At 41.3% G+C, this 27,843-nt stretch overlaps 2 protein-coding genes across 2 annotated transcripts in view; one reads left to right on the forward strand and one right to left on the reverse strand.

The window, feature by feature from the left end:
- Positions 1-27,843, forward strand: part of PKHD1 (PKHD1 ciliary IPT domain containing fibrocystin/polyductin) — a 414,612-nt gene that overhangs the window by 306,520 nt on the left and 80,249 nt on the right. The gene's annotated exons all lie outside the window — the stretch shown is intronic.
- Positions 7,150-10,199, reverse strand: LOC139012450 (scaffold attachment factor B1-like). Its single transcript, XM_070418436.1, is given in 5 exon segments — positions 7,150-9,031; positions 9,033-9,077; positions 9,590-9,733; positions 9,735-9,781; positions 10,051-10,199. Coding segments are annotated over 5 exon segments (2,196 nt in total). The 5' UTR covers positions 10,129-10,199.

A 27,843-nucleotide genomic window follows, 5' to 3' on the forward strand; every position in this document is an offset into this window, starting at 1 on the left:
GCTAGGAGCTAGGCCAGAGCCCTTTAATAAAGTGGTGGTGGAGGGTTTTAAGAAAGATGGTCATAGGATGTTATTTACTCTTTGAAAAGACAAGACAAAGTGCTGTGGAGTGAATGGATAATGGGTGGGAGCAGGGCTGGGAGCAGGCAGTGCATGAGGAAGCTGAAGTTCAGGAAGCTGGCAGAGTCGTAGGCTCGGTGGCTTCACAGTGGCCCAAGAGTTGCATTACCCCATGCGTGGTCCTGTGCTGGCTCATGAACTCTTGCACCGGTTCACAGGGAGATAATTACAGAAAGCTGTCACTTAGGTCACTTAGAAACACAACAATCTGACAGTAGTTTTATATCTGTTGAATTAAAAAATAAATCTTGGGCTTTTATTTTATATGTCTAATTTGTCTGATAAGTTATACTGTATTTTTAAAAATATTGGTCCACAAAGGACTGGAAATTTTAAAACAAACAAACAAAACAAAACCAAAAACCCCTGTTCTCCTGCCAAACTTTCTCCAGTTTAGGAGATGCATTTCATGTCCTAAGGAAAGTGTCTCCAAAGCTGGCTTATCACCTAGGACTTTAAACATTCATGCCTATGTTGAGGGGGTTTTGAGTCAATAGGTGTTTGTGAGGCCCAAGCCTTTGTATTTGCACGTGCATACACACACACACACACACACACACACACACACCCTCCCCAAGTGATTCCACTGTGAGAAGGTTTCAGAATCACTACTATAGAGTTATAGGCTGCCTTTGCAGTAATAGGCTGGATGTTAAGAAGACAATTAATGCTTTTAATTAATTTAAAAAGTGGGCAGTTTCAATTTCTCATGAAAAATCAAGAATAGCTTTCTGTGCCAAATACCAACAGACATAAACATACTTGCTTATATACACACTGGGTATATTTCCAAAAGGGAAAAGAACATTAACCAAACACACACACACAAAGAAAAAAACACCAACCTTTTCTTAAACATAGATTATTTTTCCTAGTATTGGAGTTGAGTGACCTCAGAATGCCATTTTCATACACATCACTGGATAAAAATGGGTACAATGCTAAGTTTATTTTTTAAATTCTACATTGAATCATTATATTAAAAACTGAAATTCATGATAAGCTTTTCCCACACTTGCGTTGACGTCCTTCCCAGCAAAGTGCCTGGGTCTGACCTGCGGGGCAGGTGAGTTTCTCATTCTTTACTGTGAGAGGGAAAGAAACATTTTTCAAATTGTGTTACTTCTTGGTCGCCTCTTGAGAAAGAAAGTTGTAAACCATAGTGGAGACCTTAAAAGTGACTGGCCTCAAATCAAAAATAAAAGATTAGGTGGATAAAAAAGAAAATAAAGCTGGCATTTGACTGTCAGCTCGGAGAGTGATGAAGAGGTTTCCAGCTGAATAATGGGAAAGCTCAGTAATGTGGAGACGGAGACGTAGGCTCGGCGGCTTCACAGTGGCCGGCATTTTCTCTACTTTTGTTGCTAGAACTTGAAATGTGTCTTTTCTTTAAGCTTTCTAGGCTTCTTGTTCCTCCCATTTGTCCTGGGAATGACAGCAAGATGGTATTATAAAACGGGGAGAAGGGAGAGGGAGGGAGGAATGAGAGGACAGAATGGAGAGAGGGAACGGTTGTTAGGAAATTTGTCTGCAAATATCTGTGCTCGCCGAGGCCTTTTTCTTCTAGCTAGAGGGGGAAATACCATTCTCTTTTCCCAAGCAATTATAGGCCCCAAAGATTGAAACTTGGTATATAGCTCTTTAATCTCAGCAGATATTTATGGTTAAACATTAGACTTTTAGGATTCCAGATGTCAGGGTATTAAAATATAAAGGCACAGTGGCGTCTCAGAAAATATTAGAATCTTTGGAATATGTGGCTGCAGGGGTTCTTATCCCAAGCAGAGGAGGATAAAGCTCTCAGTGATACTTTGCAAGACCCAAAGAACACCTTTCCTTCACCTTATTCTCTCCCTCCCCATGACTTTCCTGGTCTCCAGGCAGTGAACGGCATAACCATTTCTAATTGCATTTCGAAATAGTCCATGCTGTGCACTGGAGTGGTTTTTCATGTGCTATTTTTAAAGGGTGTTGCGGAAAGGCATAGGATCCATGGGAATGATTTCCTTTTTCTCTTTATTCAGTCTAGGCATTTTATCCTTGAGATTGTCTTGCTCCTCGAGTCTTCCATGAACAAATAATACCTGTTAACTGTCACCATGTTTCTGACTCTATGCTAAGACCTTCAGATGAATTATCTCATGTAATTGAATGCAATCAACAGGATCTATCTTATGAAATAGATAGTCCCTCCACCTGTAGATGTGGAAACTGATGTAGAGACATTAGGTCACTTGCCCAAGTCATACAACTAATAAATAGGGGAGTCAGGACTGACTCTGTGTTTTTAACACTATGCCATGTTATACACAGTCCCTTCCTTCTAGGATTTCTTCCTTCTTTCTGTGCATCCTCCAATATCAGGTCTGTAGATCTATCAGCTTTTATCAAACAGAAAGTCCTGTCTACACAGAACAAAGCAAAATGTGCAATTATTCCAGCAATTATCCCTCCCAACTAGCAATAGTAACAGTTACCATGTATCCAGCAGATTCCACGTGCCAGGATTGTGGTAAGTGGTTTATAAACGTTCCCATTTATCCTTTCAACAACCTTAACCTGTAGGGATTGTTATTCCTTTTCAGCATCTGAAGAAATAGGGATTTAGAATAGTTAACTCATTTTTCATGGTCCCACGGCTAGAATGTGCAGAACCAAGATTTGTTATCTATATTTGACTCCAAAGTCTGGGCTTGTAACCACTTCTAGATGATTATCATCTTGTGGCCTGAGTCATGGTGGGGTGCTATACTGAGATATATTTAACTGGGTAACTTACATATTTCCATTTTACACGGCAGCAAATCGAATTTTTAGTTAAAAATAACTGTCAATTATTGTAACATTTTTGAAAGGCAATGTAATAGCATCCACAAAAAGGCCATATATATGACCATTTTTCATGTACAGACTAGTCCCTGTCACATCCAAGAAAAACATTGCCAGTGTTAACCACTGGAGGTTGTGTGATGGCACCTCATAGGGTAGTATGAGCTTTGGTCATGAGACCAAAATGTTATTATAGTAATTTTTTGTAGCTTCTTTTTCCCTCAGTGAGTTCATGTAGTTTTTTTTTTTGTTTCAGTTTTCCTATTTAGACAAATATTTATTGAGTGCCCAGTGAGAGCAAAGCACTACTTTCTGTTGGTATATCATAAAGGGGCATCAAGGTAGGTAAGAAACCCTTCCCACCCTCACACAAGGGGGCAGGAGGGCCAGGCTATGCGACAGAATAGTTGTTATAAAATTGGCACAAAGTACATTGGAGAGATCACATAGTTGGGGATATGGACAAGGACTTTAAGAAGGAAATAGAATTTTCCATTAGCCTACACCATTGGTTAAAGTTTCAAAAGACATGTAAGAAAGAGGGAAGGAAAAGAGTTGTGTTTAGAAGCAGCAGACACAGGGCTGTCCTCTGTGTGACAGTATAGAAGCCTCGCCCACACACAGGGAGTTGGGTCTCTGCCTCTTTATGCCCTTGTTTTACCATCACTCAATTCTATTATAACCCATCTCATGCTCTACTGACATCATTCTACAAGCCCTGACTTCTCATCAGACTGTGCATTCCTTGAAGACAAAATCTTTAAAGTTTTAATATAATCCCTGGAACATAAGACATGTTTAGTAAATATTCATGGAATGCTGGGGTCCAATCCCAGCGGAAGCCCCCCATTCCCCTAGGTAAGCCCCACTCTCGGGACAGATAGGACTCCACCGTAGAAAGAGGGTGGATAGTTTTCGCCATCTCCGTCCACACCTTTGGGAACCCCTGGAACAGGATTCCCCTAGGTAAGCTCCCCACCCCCATTGAGAACCCCACATTTGGGACGGATAGGACTCCACCAGGGTGCTACAGACCCCCCTATAGAGGATAAATAGGGTAAGAAGGTGGATAGTACAGAACTTAGATTGAGAAGATGTGCCATACTGAATCCAAAGAAAGAAGACTCTGTATAGATCTTTAGATTGAGAAGATGTGCCATACTGAGTCCAAAGAAAGAAGACTCTGTATTGATCTTTTAACACATATGCTTGCTAGCAGAGGAGTTAAGGTTACGCCCAGTCAGACGGAATGTTTTATACAAGAAGTATGTCCATGCTTTTCTGAGGAAGGAAAGGTGCCGGAAAGGTAAATGTAGAGGCATGGGAGAAGATAGGCCCAAGGAGCCTTATCCTTAACCCCACTGCAGCCTTTCCACCCTGGAAAAGTGCAGGATTGGCAAACTCTCCCTGGGGTGATAGATCAGGACTCAGGTAATAGCGAAAAGTGCCAATCCTACTCTTAAAATGGATACAAGAGAGCATTTGGGGTTTTTCTTTTTAATGCCTGCTTTGGATTGAGTAAATGCATTACGTGTGTCCCACAATGGACCCAGAGAAGCTCCTTGTCCCATCGTTCCAAAGACTTAGAGTGGCTTCGATGACAGAAAAGCAGAAAAAAGAAGAAAAGAAAGGCTATGCAAGGGACTGAAGTGCCAACATGGGGTCAGCTGAAGAAGTTAACAACTGAGGCCCAACAGATGGTAGAAAAGCAAGAAGTGGAAGCTACTCTCTCAGCCAAGTCCGAGGACTCTGAGTAAATCAGCAAAAGAAACTTTCATTTAGCAGAAACTCACTTATTTCATCAAATGGAAAGACTTACTTACAGGAGCCTGGAAGGGACCTGATGTACTTTTAACCTGGAGAAGAGGAGTTGCTTGTATATTTCCACAGGCCAGACCGTCTAATCCGACCTTATGTCACACCACCCTCCGTCTCCTCCTCATCCTCCTCCTCCCCGGTATCATCCATATCGTCCGACCCAGAGGGCACAGCTGACTCCTCCCCGGACACAGACACCACCATCAAGCACGGCCCTGATGGACCCTTTGATGCAGCCCTTCAACTCACTAACACTTTGGGAAGCCCGTCGCCAGTGACACTGCCCGCTAGCCAGAACAACAAAGACAATCAAACCAACAACTTGAGGACAGCTGAAATCTCTTGACTGAAGAGGCCGGCAACCTCCTAAGGAATGGGGCTCCTTGTGCGCTTCATCCACTATTTTTATAGCTATGCTTATTGTCATTGCTTGCCAGTCTTCTTCCGAGTCTTAAACAGCCCAATCTGAGAGGTGGCCACTGATTTGCATGCGCTATCATTTAAAAAATAAAAAAGGGGGAATTTGCTGGAAGCCGGTCCATCCTTGCTGCTTGACACAGTTGCTGCAGGAAAGAAACATCTGCACAGCATATGTTTCAAGGGACCTGGCATATATAGCATATTGTTCTTAATATGTTTGCTCCCTTTAGCGCCATGTGTTTTAACCAAGGTCACCTCTCCAAGAAAGGTTGTTTCCCCAGTTGGGGATTTTTCCCTGAGGTTAGGGAGGGGATACAACCCCTTAATTAAGTGCCAGGCAGGTAGTTAAGCTACATAATCTTTACTCCCTGGAATGGAGATAAGAAATGCCCTAACCTTTGTAATAGAAATTGACAGGATTAAAATCGGCTGGTATAAATACAGGTGTAACAAGACAATAAACATCAGAACCTCATCAGTTCCTAACCAGAGCTCCAACCAGAACTTTGGCTGGAAATTCTGGCTATAGGTCCTGACTAGGCTGCTGATCAACTGAAGGCTGTCTTCGTGTCATTCCTTCTTCGCCGACTCCGTCCACACCTTTGGGGACCCCTGGACCCGCTGGGATTGGACCCCAGCAATGGAATGAGGGATTAAATGAATAAATAGATGAAAACTGGTAAATGAGTGAAAATTTTAAAAATTCAAATTTAGTTTGCCAGTCAACTGTTTCACAAAGTAAATATTATAGATTTACTTAATGTAAAATTTTTGTAGCATTTTTTTTTGTGAACAGAAACACATTTATTACAAAAAAAAAACCCCAAAAAACAAATTCACATTGTATCAAGCTACAATATGGCAGCAGATAAAAAAAAAAAAAAAAGAGGTTCTATGTGCTTCCTGGACTTGGAAGTCTATTTCTTTCACCAGGTAGGGGAAGTTTTCTGTCATTATTTCTTCAAATAGATTTTCAGTATCTTGCTCTCTCTCTTCTTCTGGCACCCCTATAATTCGGATGTTGGTACGCTTGAAGCTGTCCCAGAGGCTCCTTACACTATCTTCATATTTTTGGATTCTCTTTTCATTTTGCTTTTCTGGTTGAGTGTTTTTTTTCTTCGTATTTCAAATCTTTGACTTGATTCTTGCGATCCTCTAGTCTGCTGTTGGGACCCCAAACAAAAGGAATCCAAAAAGGACCACACCAAGATACATCATAATTAAAATGCCAAGAGCAAAAGACAAGAAGAGAATCCTAAAAGCAGCAAGAGAAAGAAAATCAGTTACCTACAAGGGGGTACCCATACGACTGTCAGCTGATTTCTCAACAGAAACTTTGCAGGCCAGAAGGGAGTGGCAAGAAATATTCAAAGTGCTGAATACCAAGAACCTACAACCAAGATTACTTTATCCAGCAAAGCTATCACTCAGAATTGAAGGTCAGATAAAGAGCTTCACAGATTAGAAAAAGCTAAAGGAGTTCATCACCACCAAACCAGTATTATATGAAATGCTGAAAAGTATCCTTCAAAAAGAGGAAGAAGAAGAAAAAGGTAAAGATACAAACTATGAACAACAAATACACATCTATCAACAAGTGAATCTAAAAATCAACTGAATAAATAATCTCTGATGAACAGTATGAACTGGTAGAATCAGGGACATAGAAAGGGAATGGACTGACTATTCCTGGGGGTGGGGGGAAAAGGGGTGTGGGGGGTGCGGGAAGAGATTGGACAATAATTGTGCACCTATGGATGAGGACAGTGGGTGGGGAGTGAGGGCGGAGGGTGGGGTGGGAACTGGGTGGAGAGGAGTTATGGGGGAAAAAAAGAGGAACCAATGTAATAATCTGAACAATAAAGTTTTAATTTAAAAAAAAGATTATTGTACACAGTTTAAGATAACTCCTAAAAGAACATACTCTGGTTGCCACATGACGGAACACAGGATTCCAAGCACTTAGTAGCGGCGAGTGAAGGGAGCGTCCTTGGGTCGGCTGCCCAGGTTCTGGCCAGCAAATCCACCTTGCATTCCACCACGCGGGATCACGTGACCCTGAGAGGCCCCATCTGGGGTAAAGCTGCCACGTCCTGACATCCTTCCCCTGTTCATTATGTAACTTCGCTCAGAGTGACCGGATATACTTCTCTCACCACCTTGCCGCCTCTTGTGGTCCCCGTCTATCATGCCTCCATCAGTAGCGCCCTCAATTCTTCGGCCATGGTCCCCCCAGTCACGTCTGGATGGAGGAGGCAGTCCCCAGCCCTCGCGCTTCCTCTTGTCAGAGCCATATCCGCCCCACCTGTCATGGGAATCCCGTCCATGGCGCTCTGGTCCTCCGTGGCGTTCAGGATAATGCTGTCCTCCTCTTTCTCCCATCATTGACCTTGAATCGTCTCTCCTGTCTACTGAGTGGTCAGGGTAGCGGCCCCGGTCTCTGTGGTCAAAGTCATGGAAGCAGTCGTAGTGGCTGAAGTCAGAATGGTAACACTCATCCAGGGCAGCTCTCTTGGCTTCTGGCCAATAGGCATCCACATCATAGGGCCTCCGCACAGCAGGCCGCCGTTCCTGCTCATAGCGTAATTCCTGCTGACGCCGCAGCTCCTCCCGCTCTTGGTGAATGCGCTCTTGTTCCTTCCTGCGCTCATGCTCCACATGCTTGAGCTCGCGCTCTAGCCGCTCCCGCTCCAGGCGGTGCCGATGGAAAGCCAGCCTCTCTGGGGCATACTCCAGCTGCTCCCGCCCCTCCTGCTCCCACAGTGCCTGCATGCGCTGCTCCTGCTCACTGCGCTCAAGCAACCTGCGGGACTCCGAGTCTCTTGATTTCCGAGGCTCTTTGACTCTTTCAAAGGACACAGCAGACCGCTTCTCTCTGCTGGCTGATTTGCGACCCTGGCTCTTAGAAACTCTCTCTTTGGATCCGGATATTTTCACACTAATAACAGGCACACCTTTAGATTTATCCATTACTACAGTCCGCTCGGTTCCTCGACTACCTGATTTTGTGGTTCGAGATCGCTCTGAAGGGCCAGGTTTCTGATCATCTGGATCTTTACTCTTTTCTCCACTTCCATCTTCACCCTTTTTAGCATCATCTTTTCTGTCAGCTTTATCTTCCCTTTTAAGGTTTGCTGATCTGTCGCTGGTGCTGGACTTCTCTTTTTTCCCTTCACCTTCTCTCTTGTCAGAGGTTTTCTTTCCAGCAGGCTCATTTTTTGCCTTTTCCACTGAGATCATCTTCCCGTGGAGCTCAGTCTTGTTCAGGTGGTTAATGCATTTTGTGGCCTCTTCCGCTGTGGACATTGTCACAAAGCCGTAGCAGCGAGCTCCAGGACTCTGAGCATTTGTCACAACCTTGGCACCCACCACCTTTCCATATTTGCTGAAAAGATTCTTCAAATCTGTAGCTCTGGTGGTGGAAGAAAGTCCACTAACCCAAAAATTTCTACAACTGCTAAGACCTTTGTCCTCTTTGGAAAGCCGTTTTGTATCCGAATCATCTTCGACAGAACTCATTTTCTGATCAGCGCCCTCACTGGCTGAGGACTCTTTAGGAGCCGGAGGGACTTCATTACAAGCTTCAAAAGCAAACTTCTTCATGTCTTCTTTGCTATCTCTGGGATCTGGGCTTGAGGCTTCCTGTGGTGCTTCTGTGACCTCCTCGCTAAAGGCTTCTGTGCGCTCTGAGGCTTTACTACTCTGCTCAGCTGGCTCCTCTAGCCCTACAGGCTCACAGTCCATCCTCTCGTCACCGCCTGTCTGCTCCATGGGCTCTCTTTTCACTACTGCTAACAGGGTGTCTGCCTTGCTCCACTGAGCTTGTGCTGTTGACTCGCTGGCCATAAAGGTCCTCTTCTTCCGAAAGCTTTCTGTGTGGCCGAACGCTACTTGTATCCAGTTGCTCAGGGGTTCCCAAAGGTGTGGACAGAGTCAGCAAAGAAGGAATGACATGAAGGCAGCGTTCAGTTGATCAGCAGCCTAGCCAGGTTCTCTAGCCAGGATCTCCAGCCAAGTTCTGCCTTTTATTGTCTTGTTACATCTGTATTTATACCAGTTGATTTTAATCCTATCAATTTCTATTCCAAAGGTTAGGGCGTTTCTTATCTCCATTCCAGGGAGTAAAGATTATGTAATTTAAGCATGATTGTTCATAGTTAAAGTGATTAACTACCCGCCTGGCACTTAGTTAAGGGGTTTTATTCCCTCCCTAACTTCAGGGAAAAATCCCTACGTGGGGAAACAATCTTTCTCGGAGAGGTGACCTTGGTTAAAACACATAGCGCCAAGAAGGGGAACAAACATATCAAGAACAGTATGCCATATACGCCAGGTCCCTTGAAACATATGCTGTGCAGATGTTTTTTCCCTGCAGCGACTGTGTCAAGCAGCAAGGATGGACCGGCTTCCAGCAGTATCCTGTGCAAATGGCTGTTCCAGCTCGGAACCTTCTTCTTTTACTGGCTCAGCTTTACAAGTTTCCCCCAAAATGTCGAGTATTTTCTCATTTTCTGGCTCCAAAGATGGCTCTTCAATTTCCTGTAACAGTGAAGTCAGATGATGAAGCATCGAAGTTATTTATAGTTTCTCTGTCCTCTAAAGCATGTTCTTGAAGTTGCTCAGGAAGCTCTTTCATTTCTCCCTCTAACTCTCTATCAGACAGAGACTCTGGGAGATTATCAGCATTATCATCTTCCACACAATCTGCAACACTTCCATTATCGATTTCTGCTTCATCTAACACCCTGATATCCATCATGTCAATGTCCTGCAAGTTCTCCAAACTGGCTTCAACATCCTCCTGTCCATCCCCAGAATTTTCCTCCAGCCCATTATCTTCCACATCTTCTTCTTCTGGTTTACGTCCTTTGCTAGATCTTTTTGATGTCTTCTTGTTTCCTTCAGAGATAATTTCAGTTTCATCAGGATGACCCCCTTCATCTTCAATTGCCTTTCTGAGCCTCTCCATCAGAACGCTCTTGTTGCCGCTGGAGTCCAGGTTCCGTTTCTTCAGCTCCACCCTCAGATCGATCACCCGCAGGAGGCGCCATGTCCGGTCTCAGAGGAGGGGGAGCTCAGAGACAAACATAGGTTTACAGTTGTTCACATGGAAAACAATACAATAATAAATAATAATAATACAATAATAAATAATAATAATACAATAATAAACTCTGTATTTCATGTACTCATCACTGTAAACCTACACTGTATTTTAAATATGATTGTGTACTGTGTACTACCTTTGATATATTTACCTGCTCTGCTAGTCCTTCTAAATAAGGCCAGCATTTGCTTCATGCACCAATCTCCCTAGATTTCCATGGAAGAGCCTTTAGGCACTAGAAAGTCTTGGATGCCCACTGCCTGATGATACTCAGTGACACCAATGTGAACTCCTATAATCAAGGAAAGCAGCTCATTTCCCCTGGCCTCACAGACACCTTGATGGCCTCCCCAAATAGCTGAGTATGAGCTTGCAGAAGCTTCGACGAGGGAGCACAGCATTTGCAGCAATTAATTTTGCAGAGGAAGCAGTCTGTTTAAAGCTGCCTGCAGTTTAAACTGGGGGTTGTTCAAGGCCACCAGAGCTGCAGTGGGCTCAGGCTGGCTCATCAACAAAACAACAATGCTAAAAATATGGCCTCTTGGGTTTTGCAGAAGAAGGAACTAGAGGGGCAATGAATTATGCTCACCTGCTAGAGCTGGGTGAAGACTGTAATTGTTTAGCCCCCTAGCACTACCCTGCAAGGGTTAAAGTGACAGAGATATTAGTGGGTGATGGCTAAAATTGTTGGTTTGAAGCTCTCGGCTATACGCAGACTGTTATTTACCGGACTTGGTCGATTTACTTCTTAATGCAATAATGACCTGTGAAATGAAACGTGAGCTAGACAATTGTTCCTCATTGTTTCCAGTAAAACATCCTTTCATACCCCATTAAGCCACCATTAATTCCATATGAAAGCGAGTCACGCACAAGCACTGATGGTATCTCTCTTTCTTTCTGGGACTTTCTTGCCCCCATGCTCCTGTTTCATTTTTCTTCCTTTCCCTCCCTCCTTCCCTCCCTTCCTCCCTCCCTCCCTCTCCTCCCTCCTTTTCTTCCTTCCCTCCCTCCCTCCCTCCTTCCCTCCCTTTCTTCCCTCCCTCCCTCCCTTTCTTCCCTCCCTCCCTCCCTTCCTTCCTTCCTTCCTTCCTTCCTTCCTTCCTTCCTTCCTTCCTCTCTTCTTTTCTCCAAATACAATATGAGTGTAATGGTGTGCATGATGGGAAATTCCTTTGAAGGACACGCTGACTTACAGGACTTCCAAAACAAGGGCAAGATTTCCATTGCTGAGCCTCCACCTGGCTCTCCATTTGCCTTGGATATAAAAATAGCTACAGAAGCGGAAAAGTTTTTAAAAACAAGGAGCAATTGTTTAGCCTTATTTAAAAGAGATCCAGGTGCCTATCCCAATAACCATTGCTGGGGAAGCCACCAGGTGTGCGGTTGAAGTCTCTTCATAGGCCTGGGGAGAGCTTCCCACAGCAGGAACTTACGGGTCAGAGGAAGGCCCTCTATTGTCCAGGAGCCAACTAGCTTTGAACCTCTTCCCCTTCTCCCTGGACCTACTCTCACTTCTCTGTGAGGGGAGGCCACAACCAAGAAGTGCTGAGTCATATGGCATGAGAGGTACTCTAAGCATTTCTCCTCTCTGACCCCTTTCTCCCTACAACCTCATAGCTGGAGGTTTTCTTACGTTTCTTCATTGAGTGACTGGGATGTTTTGCTGCCCATGTTGCCTCTTGCTGTTTGCCTGGTCACTGTGTCACTTCAATCTCTGCCTCCATGGTCACACTGCCTTCTCCTCTTCTGCAGTTGACTCTTTCTCAGCCTCCTTCTTAGGAGGACACTAGTGACGATATTTAGAGCCCACCTGGATAATCCCAGGTACTTTCCCCATCTTTATATCCTTCATCTCATCTGCAAAGTCCCTTTGCCATCAAGGCAACATTCACAGATTCTGATGATTACCACATGGACTTCTTGGGGCCATTATTCCAACTAAGATACTCGGTGATTCCAAGATTCTGAGATGAATCCATATTTGGTGACTTAAGGTATTGTCTTTCCCCTTTCTCCTTCTGAAAGGGAAGAAGGAGCAAAGGGAAGGAAACTATCTGGAATCTCTTAAATCATTCTTGATCATACACATATGCACAACATAAAAAAAATAATGTCTCACCGTTATTTTTAAAAAATATATTTTATTGATTTCAGAGAGAAAGGGAGATGCAGAAAGAAAGTTAGAAACATCAATGATGAGAGAATAATTAATCAGCTGCCTCCTACACACCCCCCACTGGGGATCCAGCCCACAAGTCAGGCATGTGCCCCGACGAGGAATCGAACGGTGACCTTCTGATTTCTAGGTTGATTCTCAACCACTGAGACACACCAGTGGGGCTCACCATTAATTTAAAAAAATATCCTTTCTTATTTTTACATTCACTTTGGAGGTAGATTTAACACCATTTGAAATTCTCAAGAATTGATTTTCCCATCTCTCTCAAAATTGTTCCACTCAAACTTGAACTGCTTTTACATAGTCAATAGTTATATAGCTATAAACTCTGCACTGGTCTATCTGATTAGTTCCTGCTAATTGGAAAAGTTAGTAAATTCCCTAGATCTCCCCCTCCAAACAGGGCCATGCATGCTGGGGAAAGAATGGTGTAGGATGGTGAGCATGAAAAATGATTCTGTCTGTTTATGATAAGGAGAAAGGCCATTTAGTCTTACCCTGTGAACCTGCTTTTGAATCTCTTGTAAAACAGGGCTTATCACCTCACTGTTTCCTAGAAGGTTTCTGTTGAAAACATATCCAGAATTTATTACTTGCGGCTGGTATCATGGAGGTCCTGGAATAAAAATGACTCTTTTATAAACAATATAAGATAAGCACTTGCAAGTACATAAACAGTCCTCTGAGTGGACTGGATGGGGTTTTGACAGGAGAAAAGAGTTTCCATATAGCCTATAGACCAGACATATATGACCAGACATATATTCCCTGTCAAGCCAGTATTCCCTCCTCCCCCCGCCATAGTAGAAAGCCTTTTAATAAAAAGTTAATTTAAAAACTAAGTAATTAGTGACCTAAATAAATGATAAATGGCTTATCTAAAATGAGCTTAACCTTTTCGAAAGAGAAACACTAAGTAAAGCAACCCTTTACTGCTCAGACCAAGCTTATTCCTGTCCCTGTTCCATGTTGCAAAAGTTCACGGAGGCCCTGTGTGTCTTTAAAGGAGATTCAGAAAGAAGTGAAGTCTTACTCCTCTGACAACCTTGGAACTTACTGGTGATGTTATCATTCATGTTACTTTTTGTTTAGAATGGTTAATTATGTTAGCATATTGTGGTGACATCTTTTCCCAATTTGATTATAACTTCCTGGGGGCAACAAAGATTTATTATGCTAATTTTAGTGTAGCTTAACCAACATGAATTGATTCTTTATTACAATGTAATAATAGCTAGTACCATGAAAGTAGCTTCCATTTACTGAGTACCTCTTATATGCCAGGCATTGTGTTAGGTGCTTTATATATCATATCTTTATAACTTAGAAAGTAAGCCTAATTGTCATCATTCTAAATGTGACAAAACTGAGCCTCACTGAGTTTAGGGATTTTGTTCAAAATGATACATCTAATGGTAAAGCCAGAATTTGTGTCCAAGTCTTTCTGAATTCAGGCCCATGCTTTTTTTTCTTAATGTTCATGACCTTTCCAATATATAGGCTTTCTGGGGGATTATATATGAGATTCATCTTTGACCCTCAAAGAGCTAATGATTTAGTAAAGAATCAAAGTACCCAACTATGATATGAAGCAAATATAAGATAAACACTTGCAATTACATAAGTAGTACTTACAGTGGACAGCCTGGGAGGGATTTTAACAAAAGGAGAAAATAACTTTCCATATTGAAGCATGAATAAAGAATGCATTGGTGTGGGGCATTTTTTAAAATTATTATCATCATTATTATTATTATTATTATTGGCTGCAGTATCAGAAATAGGTTGAGAAGAACAGGAGAGTATAACCATATTTTTGGAAATCCTTGAATGCCAGACTAAAGTATTTCTATTTACTTCAGTAGCTTTTGAGGGGCCTTCAAAGAGTTTAGAATAGAGGAGGAGGCCGTAGGAAGCTGTATTTTAGAAGATTATTGAGACAGCAGGAAGCAGGGTGAAGAATGGGTTGGAGCATATACCAAATGGAAAGACTTGTTAGGACACTGTTCCATTTGTTTGGATTTAGAGGAAGTGCATTGAGGATCTGGAGGAGATTGATGGCAATCAGAATGAAGAGGATGGTACAGATCAAAGAAATACAAAAGAGAGGAAATAGAAAGGGTTTGCCTACTCCTGACTTGGGAACTGATGCTAAGAAGGCAACAGTGACTCCATTGTCCATAGTCAGAATACTTTGGGGAATGGAGGTTCCAATAGCAGATTGGGAGATGTAAGAAAGAAGAGGATGATTGCCTAAGCTCTGCCTTTAGTAAGTTTGGGGTGACCAGTATATGGGAGAGGAGCTATTCAAATATTCATCGGGTGCTTGGAATTTCTGAGATTAGAGATTGGGAGATAAGTTACAGTTAGAGATAAAATGGAAAATTATCTCAAATAGATAATAGTTGAAAAATAAGGTAAAAGAGATTGTTACAGAAGGGAGAAAGGCAATAAAATGGAGCCAGAACTTTGGGGGATGCCTGGCACTGAGGAGAGCTTTTGTTTGAAAGTGTGCAAGCAAACAAGTAGCCAGTGATGAGGCTGGACAAGTGCACCAGAGCCGGATCCTGAGGAGCCCTGTCAGACATTCTAAGAAAATGAAATTTCACTCCACTTGCAATAGGGACTGATGTGATTTACTCTGTATTTTTAAAACTCTGGAAGAATAAATGGAGGTTTGCAAGAATCGATAAGAGAGAAACGAATTAGCAATTCTATTGCAGCGACCCAGACAGTAACATGGAATACTCTCATAGTAATAGAAATCTGCTAATTTTCTGACAATTTGGAAAAATATGTAATAGGAGATATAGAAATATGATTGATAATAGTATTGATTAAGATTGTTCTGTTCTACTGGCTATGCCCTCCTTGCCCTGAAAACTTCCCTGATGTTGGGAATGCTAAATACAAGTAATTCATTGAGATTCACTAGAATTAAGACATTCTTAAGAATACACACAGTAAGAGTCCTTTTAAGACTTTCCTTTTCACTCACAGAAGATTCATGGCGAGATGACATGTGTCAGAAACTGTCAGGCAGTGCGGATAAAATTGTGACTAAGGAATGATCCTGCCCTTGAAGAACTGCCAGACCTGGCTTTGTTTCTGGATTTTCCCACAAGAGAGCAAAGCCATTTATTGTATAGTATAATTAGTCTAATTAAAAGATTGGGAAATTAGTTCTACTATTATATAAAGAGATACAATATGCATAAGGTAATTTCACTTTATAAAGATAGTAACAATTATCTCTTTTGATTCGCACAACAATCCGCCACGTCTGGGGTTTGCAGTGAGGTGATTAATTTTGCCCCCAGGGGACATTTGGCAATGTTTGAAGTCATTTTCAGTTGTCCCAAGTGAAGGAGTGCTAATGGCATCGAGAGGGTGGAGACCAGAGAGGTTACTATATATCCCAGGATGTATAGTACAGCCCCCACAACAAAGGATTATCCAGCCCAACTTTTCAATAATGTTGAGGGTGAATAATTCTACTCTGGGTTATTTCCATTTTTACCCGTAAGAAAAAAAATGCCCCAAACATAATCTAATTCCAAATTGTACAATTCTCTGTTACACCACATTACCTGTCTCAGAAGCTTTAGTATCTGACTGACATTTAAGTTATATCTGTATTCATATGCATACTTAAAACTGGCTGTTTCTTTATGTCTACGAAGCAGCCATGCCCATATATTAAGACTTGGTCAGTCTAGCCAGGTATTCAGAAGCCTATGTGGACTATCAACTGAACTAAAGAAAGCAATGAAATGTCTGAATAGTTTAAACACACAAAAATGTATAACCCTCTGCCAGGTTATGAATACTTAAATGATATTTTCCCACAACGTAAATAAAAAATAAACTCCATACACAGGGACATTGCATTTGTATTTGTCTTATTAAGTGTGCTTGCATGATCATGTTGAACTGCATTATCAACTTTAAGTGCTGTTTTGTACTTTTTTATTTCATTATGTCTCCATTTGTACTTGTTCTCATTTTATGTGAAAGAAGCTAGAAATATCATATATCACTTTCATTGAGACCATCTCTATTCATCTATAGATCAGATGGTAGATAATAAATGTTATTTAATGATTCTGACACAGCATCATCTTCTTTTCATGCTCAACTTCAAATTACACCAATACTAAGCTTATTGCTTAAACTTCAAGTTGATAAATCTGAAAAGGAGTTTTTAATATTTCTATTAAATATTTAGATATTTTACCTCCTAAGGAACAGTGACTGGACACACTTTTATATGCTATGAACATTAGTGACAATATTTCATGATTCAATTACATAAAGGCAACTTTTTCCCCATTTTCCATTTCTAGAGGAAGTATGTTTATTCATTGGATGAATGTAGTGAGGTGTGCACATTAGAGAGAGACTATGATTGACATGTGGGCCAGTAGACAGTGGTAAATGATTTGTAGGAGGTTATTCTTTCTCCTACAACTTCTATTCAAACCATCTGCCCTCAGGCCTTAAGTTCCAGTAGAAAAGATTGACCATTGAGTTTAATGAAGAGTATTTTGTCACCCAGGCGGCCTGGCTTGGTGATTGAGCATTGACCTATGAACCAGGAGGTCATGGTTTGATTCCTGGTCAGGGCACATGCCTGGGTTGTGGGCTCGATCCCCAGTGTGGGGCCTGCAGGAGGCAGCCAATCAAAGATTTTCTCTCATCATTGATGTCTCTATCTCTCCCTCTCCCTTACTCTTTGAAATCAATACAAATATATAGTTTTAAAAAGATTTTTTTTTTTTTGTCTGGAGTAGGTCAGTATTAAAATGTTAGTGCTCTGGCATAAGGCCGAAATTATCAACCAGTAGCAAAAAAACTACTCAGCAATGTTTCATTTAACCAAAATATTTACTTGCTGAGATATTTTGACCTTTGGAAAGGAGATGCACATGGTAGGCACTTGTATTGAGGGTGAAAGAATATGCAGGTCTTCTTAGTCTAACCTTTGCCTATAGATAGCATTGGCTTTATTTCTTAACAGAAGCAGTAACCATGAACCTAGGCTACTTTCTTCTCTAATGTTGCTCATGATTCCATGCCTGTGTTTCTTCCACTCTCTTCTCAGGATCCAGTTCCCTGCCCTGCCTCTCGTGTGATTGTTTACTCAAAATATTAATCAGGGCGAGTAGTGAATCACTACTCTAAGAACCTAAAGCAACATGTAAATATTTGGCTTGTGCTTCTGGGAAGGTATTGCAATCTCTAACAGAACTGAAGAAAGACATAGAAGAACCCAGGATTTGAGATAAATAAGAATCCAGTGCTGTCAGCTCCCTTCCATTGTTATTTCTGCTTGCCTCTGCTCATGACTCTTAGCCTCATTCCCTCCTGCTGCCAAAAGACCTTTCTATCTGAAAGGGAATATTGCCTCACTAATCCCTGTTTAGTAATCCCAAATGGAAAGGAATTATTTTTCCCTCGCAATGTCTGTATATCAGGCTTAGGAAAATACTGGTAATTCCTATTGAACCTTTATGCCTCTTTCAGGACTAATCACTGGATCCAAAAGAATGGGGGAATATGATTGGCCCGAGCTCAGTTATGTTTCCACTCTTGGGCCACAGGTCAGAGTCCATAATGTGGAGAAGGGAAAAAGGCAAAGATGGGATGGGCAGCCAAACAGGTGCTGTGTAGTATATAGCACTCAGCTCTTAAAACCCATCTGAAGAGGTACTTTGTGAAGCTTTTCCTGACCTTGTGTGTTGAGAACACCCATCCCTTGTGTCTCTGCCTATCAATAAACCTGAACCATTGTATTATATTTGTGTATTTACGTATTTACTCTTCAAGGTTGCTGAAGTTGATGATGCTTATAGATTATTTTCAGATAATTGATTTGTCTCCCCTTAGCTCCTCCATATAGATTCAGGAGAATGTTAGTTGCTAATGAAGGACATAGTCAAGCTAAATGAAAAGAAAGTGATTTCAATTCCATGCCCCATTTTATCAGCCTATTTGGGCAAATCCAGTTTTATTCAAAGAACATTCTAGCTTTTAGCCTTCTGTTGTTCTTGTTATATAAAAATAGTTAAAACAATGTGAAATTCAAAAATTTAAGAACAAGAGCCCTATAAAAATAATCAGTGTTCCAGCAAGTGGGTCTTACATAACTTTTCTATTATTATTAAAATTGATTTGAATAATTTTATTGTATAATGATATAAAAAAGAATATAATGAATGCTTGTGTGCCCACCATCCATCTTTAGAACTAAAACATTACAAATTTACAAAGACAGTTGAAGCCCCTTTGGGTGCCTCCCCAATTCTAATTGAATTCCCTTCTCTGCCCTCTTTCAGATATATCTTGAATTTTGGTGATTCTTATTCCTGTGCAGTTCTTCATACTTTTTCTTATTTATTAGCTCTGGTTACAAAAAATGAATAAACAAGCTTCTACCAATGTAGCAGCATCCCACTGCCAGTGATGTTTATCACCTTGATCTGTGCTCAGTTGTCTCTCCATGTTAGATGATGAATTTCTCCTCCCAAGGGATTAGCAGCAACTTTATTAGTAGAGCTGAAATGAGAATTAGTATTGTTGAGTAAATGACAAGAAATTGAGAAGAAGCAAAGTGGGAATGTACTCAAGTAAAACAAAACTCAGTTCCCAATTTTGTTGGGGCAATGGAACACCTTCAGTGTATCCTCCTTAGACCAGCTGTTTCTCAACATCCTGCTAATGGAATAGCCTTTAATTCTAGGCATTGTGGGTATCAGGAGAACATACATGATTGATAAATAAAAATTGTGGAGGTCTTTTATAGTGATTCAGTTCAGAATTTCTGCTTTCTCTATGTGTTAGTAAGCATTGATTTTTAGACTTTTTCCTGCCTTTCAGTAGAAGAAGCTCAGGTATACCAGTACTTGGCTCTCCCAGTTACTGTCTCCGTGATCTTGGACAAGTCATTTATACTCCCATAGCCTATTTCTTCATCTGTAAAATATGTACAATAATACCTGTTCTGTCTATTTTTTCACAATTGCTTTTAGAAAAAAATGACATAATTCATGTGGCTTGCAAACCATAAAAATAAAGGATAATAGCTTTGGTAGACATTGTTCTCTGATTATTGCACATTGCTAAACCTGACTCTTTTTGAGTTAGAATTATAAATGTTCTTCCTCAAGGCAGTCCTCTCTGTCCCATATTACTCTTCTCTCTCTCAACTTCAGGCCTGAAGTTCAATCCTAGAGAAGCAGAGGTTTCAAAGTGAGGGGAGAAAGAAGAATCCAGATGGGAAAATGGTGCAAAGAAAACCACACTTTTTCCCATCACAGATTTCACAGCCTATGTCAGACCCAAGCTGAGGGAAGAAAGTGGTTTTCAAAGGGATTTGGGATGCATTGAATTGGACTGGAATTTTTCACATGTGAAAGTAGTCAGGAAAGCTGTGTCATCTACCTAGGCTTTCATCCAGGATTGGGATTTGAGAAAGATTTGACAGCATGAGTTGAAATGAGAATTGATTAGAAAGACTGAATTTCCTCTCATGCACCTGCTGAGTCTAGCTCATTCAGTAAACTGATTACAATTGTAAAGATAATTATACATTATTAATGACACATTAATAATGGTGGTGATGAATAGCTAACATTTATCAAGTGTTTATAACCTGCTAGGCATTCTTCTAAGCATTTTATCTGTTTTAACCCCTGGAAACACCTATGGAACAGATTCCTCTCTATCTGAAGGAGTTCAGATAAGTGGGTTCTAAGACTTTCTGAGTTTCACTAAAAGATAAAATCACACTGGAAAATCATTATGTAATATTTACTAAACACACTTAAGCATTCCATGTGCATTATTTCATTTACTACTTTAACAGTACTGTAAAATAATTACACATTTCATCCATTTTATAGATGAGCAAGTTAAGTTTCAGAGGAGTGAAGTCAATTCACCTAATGGCAGACATAGGGCTGTCAGGCCCAGTGTAACTCTCCATCAGAGGAAAGAACTGATACTCACCTGTGTTCTCTTCTTCAAAACAAGTATAAAGACACACACACACACACACACACACACACACGAGGGAGTCCCGGTGCACAAAAATTTGTGCACTCGGGGATGTCCCTCAGCCCGGCCTGTGCCTTCTCGCAGTCTGGGACCCCTTGAGGGATGTCCCCTGATGGTTTAGGCCTGCTACCCAGGGGATTGGGCCTAGGCTGGCAGTCAGACATCCCTCTGGCAGCCCAGGAGCCCTTGGGGGATGTCCACTTGCCAGCGGGGAGCAGACCTAAACTGCAGTCGAACATCTTTAGCACTGCTGAGGAGGTGGGAGAGGCTCCCGCCACCACCACTGTGCTGGCAGCCATCAGTCTTGCTTGTGGCTGAGCAGAGCTCCCCCTGTGGGAGTGCACTGACCACCAGGGGGCAACTTCTGCATTGAGCATCTGCCCCCTGGTTCAGTGTGTGTCATAGTGACCAGTCATTCCCAGTTGTTCTGCTGTTAGGGTCAATTTGCATATCACCCTTTTATTATATAGGATAGAGGCTTGGTGCAGGGGTGGGGGCCGGCTGGTTTGCCCTGAAGGGGTCCAGGATCAGGGTGGGGGTCCCGCTGGGGTGCCTGGCCAGCCTGGGTGAGGGGCTGAGGGTCGTTTTCAGGTTGGCCAAGCCCCCCGGGAACCCAAGCTCCCAGAATCTCCTTTTTTCTGGGATTTATTTATCTTCTATAATTGAAACTTTGTAGCCTTGAGCGGAGCCCAGGTCCGAAGTCTGGGTTGCCTCTAGCAACCCAGGCTCCCAACTCCTCCTTGAGTGGAGGCCACAACTGGCTGGAAACAGGTATCTGGGATTTATTTATCTTCTATAATTGAAACTTTGTAGCCTTGAGTGTAGCCAGGGCTGGCCAGGGCCGGCGGGAAGCTTGGCTTCCTTCATTTCCAGGGGCAACCCAAGCCTGCTGCTCACTTCAGCTCCGTGGCCGCCACCATCTTAGTTGGGTTAATTTGCATACTCGCTCCTGATTGGCTTGTGGGTGTGGCTTGAGCATAGCGGAGGGATGGTAATTTGCATGTTTCTCTTTTATTATATAGGATATATATAGATATATATAAAAGCCTAAGCGACCAAACGACTGGTTGACTGGTTGCTATGACATGCACTGACCACCAGGGGGCAGGCGCTCAATGCAGGAGCTGCCCCCTGGACATCAGTGCGCTCCCACAGTGGGAGTGACATTTAGCTGACTGACAAGCACCAGATACTGGGCTCACGGCTGGCAAGTGCAGCTGTGGAGGCGTGAGCCTCTCCCCATTGGGACTGACTGGGCGTTAGCCCACAGCAGGTGCAGCGGGGCCAGGATGAGCTGGAGCGGCAGGTAGGAGTGGCAGGCAGCCTGGGACTGCTGTTTTTGGCCTGATAGCCGCAGGCCATGCCAAGGGACCCCACCCATGCTTGAATTCGTGCACTGGGCCTCTAGTCAATAATAAGGAAAGAGAAAGTGTCTTGTTCAAGCAAAATAAAAAGTTGGTAAATTTGAACATGGCAAAGCACTTTGGATACTAATTCATAATAAAATTAGTTTTATTTTTCCTCCTGACCGAAAGTTTCAACTTCAGCATGGAGAAAAGAGAATACAGAAAATGGCTCAAAGTGACAATGAACATGTATTACTGCAAATATAGGAAAAACAAAGGCAAGGGACAACTCTTCATTTCTGGACCCCTGGAACACTGCTGATCCTCTCAAATCTTCTTCCTCTCCACTCTATTTCATTGTTGTTCTTAAAATGAATTCCAAAACCCAAGAGAGGGGTAAGGCTCTTACCAATAAGAAAAGGAAGAAGCGAGGCTGTTATGGTTCAGTGTATTCTGAACTCTTGAAATTTGGAGCCTATTTATACTTCAAGACAAACAGAGATCATGTTAACAATAGCAGATGTTGCAAGGGAAGGATAGAGTTTATTATAGGCAGATCTACGTGGGGTCAGAAGCAATAGGTTCTTCCTGTGGAGGAAGTCAGATGGGCAGCTGCAACTTGGCTAAAAGTGACTCGTTATTGTATTATAGTCCAGGTTGAGAGCATAGTGTGGTGCCCATCTCTGCTGGTTGGACCCACGGGCATGCAACTTTGCTACTCCTCACACAATTTTCTGTTTGGTGCCAGGTGTTACTTCCAAAACTGAGTAGATGGCTCAAATGCAAGTAAAACATCTAACCATTTTGAAGGGGCTAGGAGATGCCTCATATTTGCAAATATGATTGGAAGCATTTATCTTTTCTTTCCCTCCCCTTCTTCAAAATATTAACATTTAATAAAATACACATTTCTTTCATTTATTTTGAACTCCCTCCAAAGCCAGCAAATACCAGAACCTCAAATGTTATGATAGGATAGGTTCTTTATTGGTTTGTTTTCTTTTCATTCTTTCTGTTTTTACTGTGTGATTCTTTTTCATTATAAATCCTTATGTTTCCAACTCAAGGAGCCTGACTAATCAGAAGGGCTTCCAGCAGAGGTAGACAAATATTCTCAATGCTGTCCTGAGACCCTACAGATGCAGATAGCTCTGCTATTCACAGGAAATGAAGAAGTCAGGACCATCAGAGACAGGGATTTCCTATTCAGATAAAGTATGCTGGCTGTTGCATATTAGTGATATAAAGCTCAAGAGTAGAGACAAGATGGTTTCAGATGGTGGGTAAAATGGTCTCTTCTTATCTTGGATGCCACTGAAAATAGAGCCTGAGACAGGGCTTGCATGGAGGTTATTTCTTTGGGAGGGGATCCCAGGGAGCAGGAGTGGGAGACATAGTGAAACAAAGGAGGGAAAGCAACTCAGAAACCCTGCAGGAGATGCTTGATCCAGTGAGGCCTTCTGAGGACCCTTATGAAATGTATCTCAATTCCGCCCATAGGCAAAAGGAGACACAGATTCATGGTCAAAGTTAGCATCAAATCCATTTCAACTTTTCCTGGTTGCACAAGTAGGAATGCAACATGCTTCATTGTATGTAGTAGCATCGTAGAGGCCTGGGGGCAGAAAGCAAGATGCTGTCAGATTTCTCTGGCATGGATCTGGGAGCCACATCAGTGGCTGGAGTAAGAGATGGGACCTAAGGGTGCGAAGTGGCATACAGAAATACCCAACACGGCCTGCTTATGAAATGGTTATAGGGAGGTGATTCATAGTCAAGTCAGAAAGATATGCATAGAGTTCCCATCTGTATCCCAAGCAAAGTATTTGCTTCTAGCTCCAGTTTTCTCATTTTTAAGTTGATGGCACTTAATGGTTATTGTGATGAGTAAATGAAACAATCACATAAACTTAGTGCTTAGTACAATGTACATATTCAATGCATACTCATTATTATTGTTATTAGTAATATTAGTATTAGGCATGTATTTGAAGAATTTGTCCTGTAGCTAGTGTTTTGCCACCACCAATCTGAGCTACAGGTCAAATGCATCAAATATATGCCTAATACTAATACTATTAATTACAATAATAATGAGTATGTATTGAATATGTACAATGTACTAGGCACTAAGCTTATGTGATTGATTCATTTACTGATCACAACAACCCTCTTTGGAGGAATTGTTTAAATTCTTTTTCTTAATTTCTTTTCTCTGCAGGATGGATTCTTTCAACAAGTAATTTGCAGTAATGACTGTGTTGGCTTCAATTTTGGAGTGTAGTAGCTGTGTTAAAGATAACTATTTGGTCTTATTGAAGCCAACACAAACTTGCTGCTGCGTTTTTTCTTTAATGATAGATAACATGCTTATAGGAAAAACAAAACAAAAAAAACACACACACCACTATTTAGAGGAGAGGTGAAAAGGAAATTTTAAAAAGATGTAGGCTTTATACTTTTCACTGGATAGGTAAGATTCATGTGCATATAAAGAACAATATAGATTCCTTTAAGATGAATCTCAAGCATGAAGATTCCAAAGTGATTTCAAAATCGTTTAAAAAGGAATACAATACAAATATAATATTTTATTATGAGGTATGTTTAATTTTATTTACATTTTTGGAAAAATAATTTAAGCAGGCTTATCACTGATTCCAAAGAAGCCTTACAAATTGCAGGAACATTTGCTACCCTTGTCCATAAAATAACGGTATTGACCAGATGATTCCTGAAGTTAATTTCAGACATTTGATTTTGTACCGCAAGATAACTTATTTTATTATTCCCAAATATTTGTTAGCTAGCTAGAATATCTGATTTTCAAGTCATACTAAAAAAAAAAAAGAGTGAGTCACCTGTATATGTCATTCACACACACATAAAAAGAGCTTATTATACTGGTTGTTCCACATTCAAGATGGATTGATTTCCAAAAGTTGGTTATTTACAATACGGGGCTGCATCATCCTGGAGTTCCTTGCTGTCATTTGGACAAAGGGGCTCCTTTTCTCATTTTCAGAAAGGTACTCTTTGGGCTAGAGGTGGCCTTATCCAGGAATAAGAACATCTCAAGTGAGACAAAAAACAACAACAACAGAAAGAATGAGTAAAAATGCTGGTTGATTTCTTTTGACACCATTTTCAGGTTCAGCATTCTTTTGTAGAGTGATTCCCAATAATTTTAATTGGGAGACATTCTCCCCTTTTAATGTCATACTAGTAAAACTTATCAGACTGTCACAGTTGTAATAATTTCTTAATTATATTGACATTGAGAAAATACATGTTGGCAAAAGCCACATATTCAGTAAGACTTTTATTTTATTTTATTTTAATATATATTTTATTGATTTTTTACAGAGAAGAAGGGTGAGGGATAGAGAGTTAGAAACATCGATGAGAGAGAAGCATCGATCAGCTGCCTCCTGCATGCCCCCTACTGGGGATGTGCCTGCAACCAAGGTACATGCCCTTGACCGGAATCGAACCTGGGACCCTTCAGTCCGCAGGCCAACGCTCTATCCACTGAGCCAAACCGGTTCGGCTCAGTAAGACTTTTAAATGAACATGTGTTAGTCATCACCATGCAACTGTGTAAATAAAAATGTAAGAATCTATGTGCCATATACAATTTTTTCAATCTACACAATGCTTGGTTAGCATATGAATCCTCAGATCCTTTACAATAATTTTGAGGGCTCAACATATACTTACAGCAACTTATTCACATCTCAGACCCAAAAGCCATGGTTCTGGGCTCAACTATTGTTTTCAGGAAAAGCAACATAACGTGTAAAAACTAATATTTCCTTGACTTTCAATGAATTGAAGTAAAATTTATTTTTATTTCAACGAAGAATCAAATTTACATTTTTTAGGCATTTCGTTATAAGAGTCTGTCATGGCATGGGACGAAAGGGAAAAGGCATGAATGGATAAGTGATGAAAAAGGACAGTTTAAGGACTGAAGAGTGTGAGTGACTTAATAGAAAATGGTTTCTGGTGTTTAATGACCCACCTTCCACCTATTCCAGTTGTTCCTCCCCCTTCACCCACTGTTCCTCCTCTTCCTCTTTCTTCTCCCTCTTTTACTAGCTAGACTGCATACTTTCTACCAAGGTAGACCATCCTGGAGCGAAGTGAGAGTTACAGATGGTGTGTGACGTTGTCCTTGGTAAGTATGGGAAAGCACATTCAATTGGAAATAGAAAGGAAATTCCTTCTTGGGTTGCAGTATCTCTGGAATAGGTTAAAAGTGCTTTTTTTCAGGTGTTCATCTAAGGGTATTTACAGGTTGAACAAACATAAATTGTGAATGATCTGCCTCCAGTATATGAAAGAACAATATGATCTGTGAATCTATGATCCAAAGAACTTGTGATGGGGATAGAGGCAGACATGCAGATACAAACATAAGTTGCTTCAATTGGTGAAGAAATATTAAGAGAAGAATTCTACCCTTCATTGCCTGGGGTTCTGAAAATTAGATTAACAAAAGACAGGTTAACAATAGAAAAACACAGAAGTTTATTAATGTGTACATCATGCATACACATGGGAGTACTCAGTTACACGTAACTCAAAGGAGTGGTTAGAACTTGAGCTTATATAGTATCTTAGCAAAGAACAATGAGTATGTAGAAAAGTGACAAGACAAAAAAAGGGGGAACTTTGAGCTTCTCAGGGCGGCAAATTGTGGGGAGGAAAATATATGGAGAAACCAAGAGTAGATAGGGTTACATAGTAAAGTTTGTTATGTAAATCCCTCTGGTACCATCTCTGGGCTGATAAGGGTCTAGAGCAGCGGTTCTCAACCTGTGGGTTGCGACCCCCTTGGGGGTTGAATGACCCTTTCACAGGGGTCGCCTAAGACCATCGGAAAACACATATATAATTACATATTGTTTTTGTGATTAATCACTATGCTTTAATTATGTTCAATTTGTAACAATGAAATTTGGGGGTCACCACAACATGAGGAACTGTATTAAAGGGTCGCGGCATTAGGAAGGTTGAGAACCACTGGTCTAGAGTCTCTAGACTCTAGAGTCTCAGATGATTTACTTAAAAAATTCATGGTAGAAAGTGGAGGGAAGGCAGCTTTAAAATTTATGTCCTGTTTTTAGATAAATAGGGGAGGGCAGAAAGCTTTTCTTCTATCTGCTACTTCTCAATTGTCTTCAGCTCAAAATAATGCATATGCCAAAGTGGAAGTTTTTGGAGAGGCATATTCTGTTTCCTTTCAGAAGTCACCTAGTTACCACTGTTAGACTTAGATTTCCCCACTATAACTAGGGAAAATTACAATTGATCCCTAGAAGTTTGGCTCTGGGCATTTAACATTTTTAGTGCCATCTGTATTACCTAATATAATTAATTTTGATTAGTATTATGTTTATTAAGTTGAATTTCATTCCTAGAAATTGATAACCTATGTATAATGATGCTTCTCTGTATGTTGGACATGAAGGATATCTTCAGCTAAATAGTGTCAGTGATTAATTAGTGTTTCTTTGCCTAATACAAACACAGATAATTTTCTGTTATTACTAGTCATTAAATTGAGGGCCAACTAGGCAAAACTGGGAGGCAGGCAAAGATTTTCCTTGGCATCTGCCATTTCACTTTCGACTTCAAGCATCTATCCTGATTTCATTTCCAGTTGTTACTTGGGTATTTGCACTTTAATAGAAAATTGCTGCTAGTGAAAAGCCTTTAAGGCCCAACTAAATGAATCTTTCATGGTGGACTTTTAGATGGAAATGGAGCCCTATGGGGGAGAGATTTCCTGGAGAAGGGCAGCCATCAATTTGCACTGCGGGCATTGCTGGTCTATCACATGGGGTTCTGAGGAGTAACTCTGAGGCAAGGTCTCTACTTGTGTCTTCAAACTATTTTTGAGGCCCTTTGACCCTGCACTCCCCTGTGGCTACTGCCATATCCTTCTTCATCTCTTC

This window comes from Myotis yumanensis, unplaced genomic scaffold (genome assembly GCF_028538775.1).
Source record: "Myotis yumanensis isolate MYYU_CA2020_CCGP unplaced genomic scaffold, mMyoYum1.0.hap1 SCAF_6, whole genome shotgun sequence".
In the NCBI taxonomy this organism is placed as follows: domain Eukaryota; kingdom Metazoa; phylum Chordata; class Mammalia; order Chiroptera; family Vespertilionidae; genus Myotis; species Myotis yumanensis.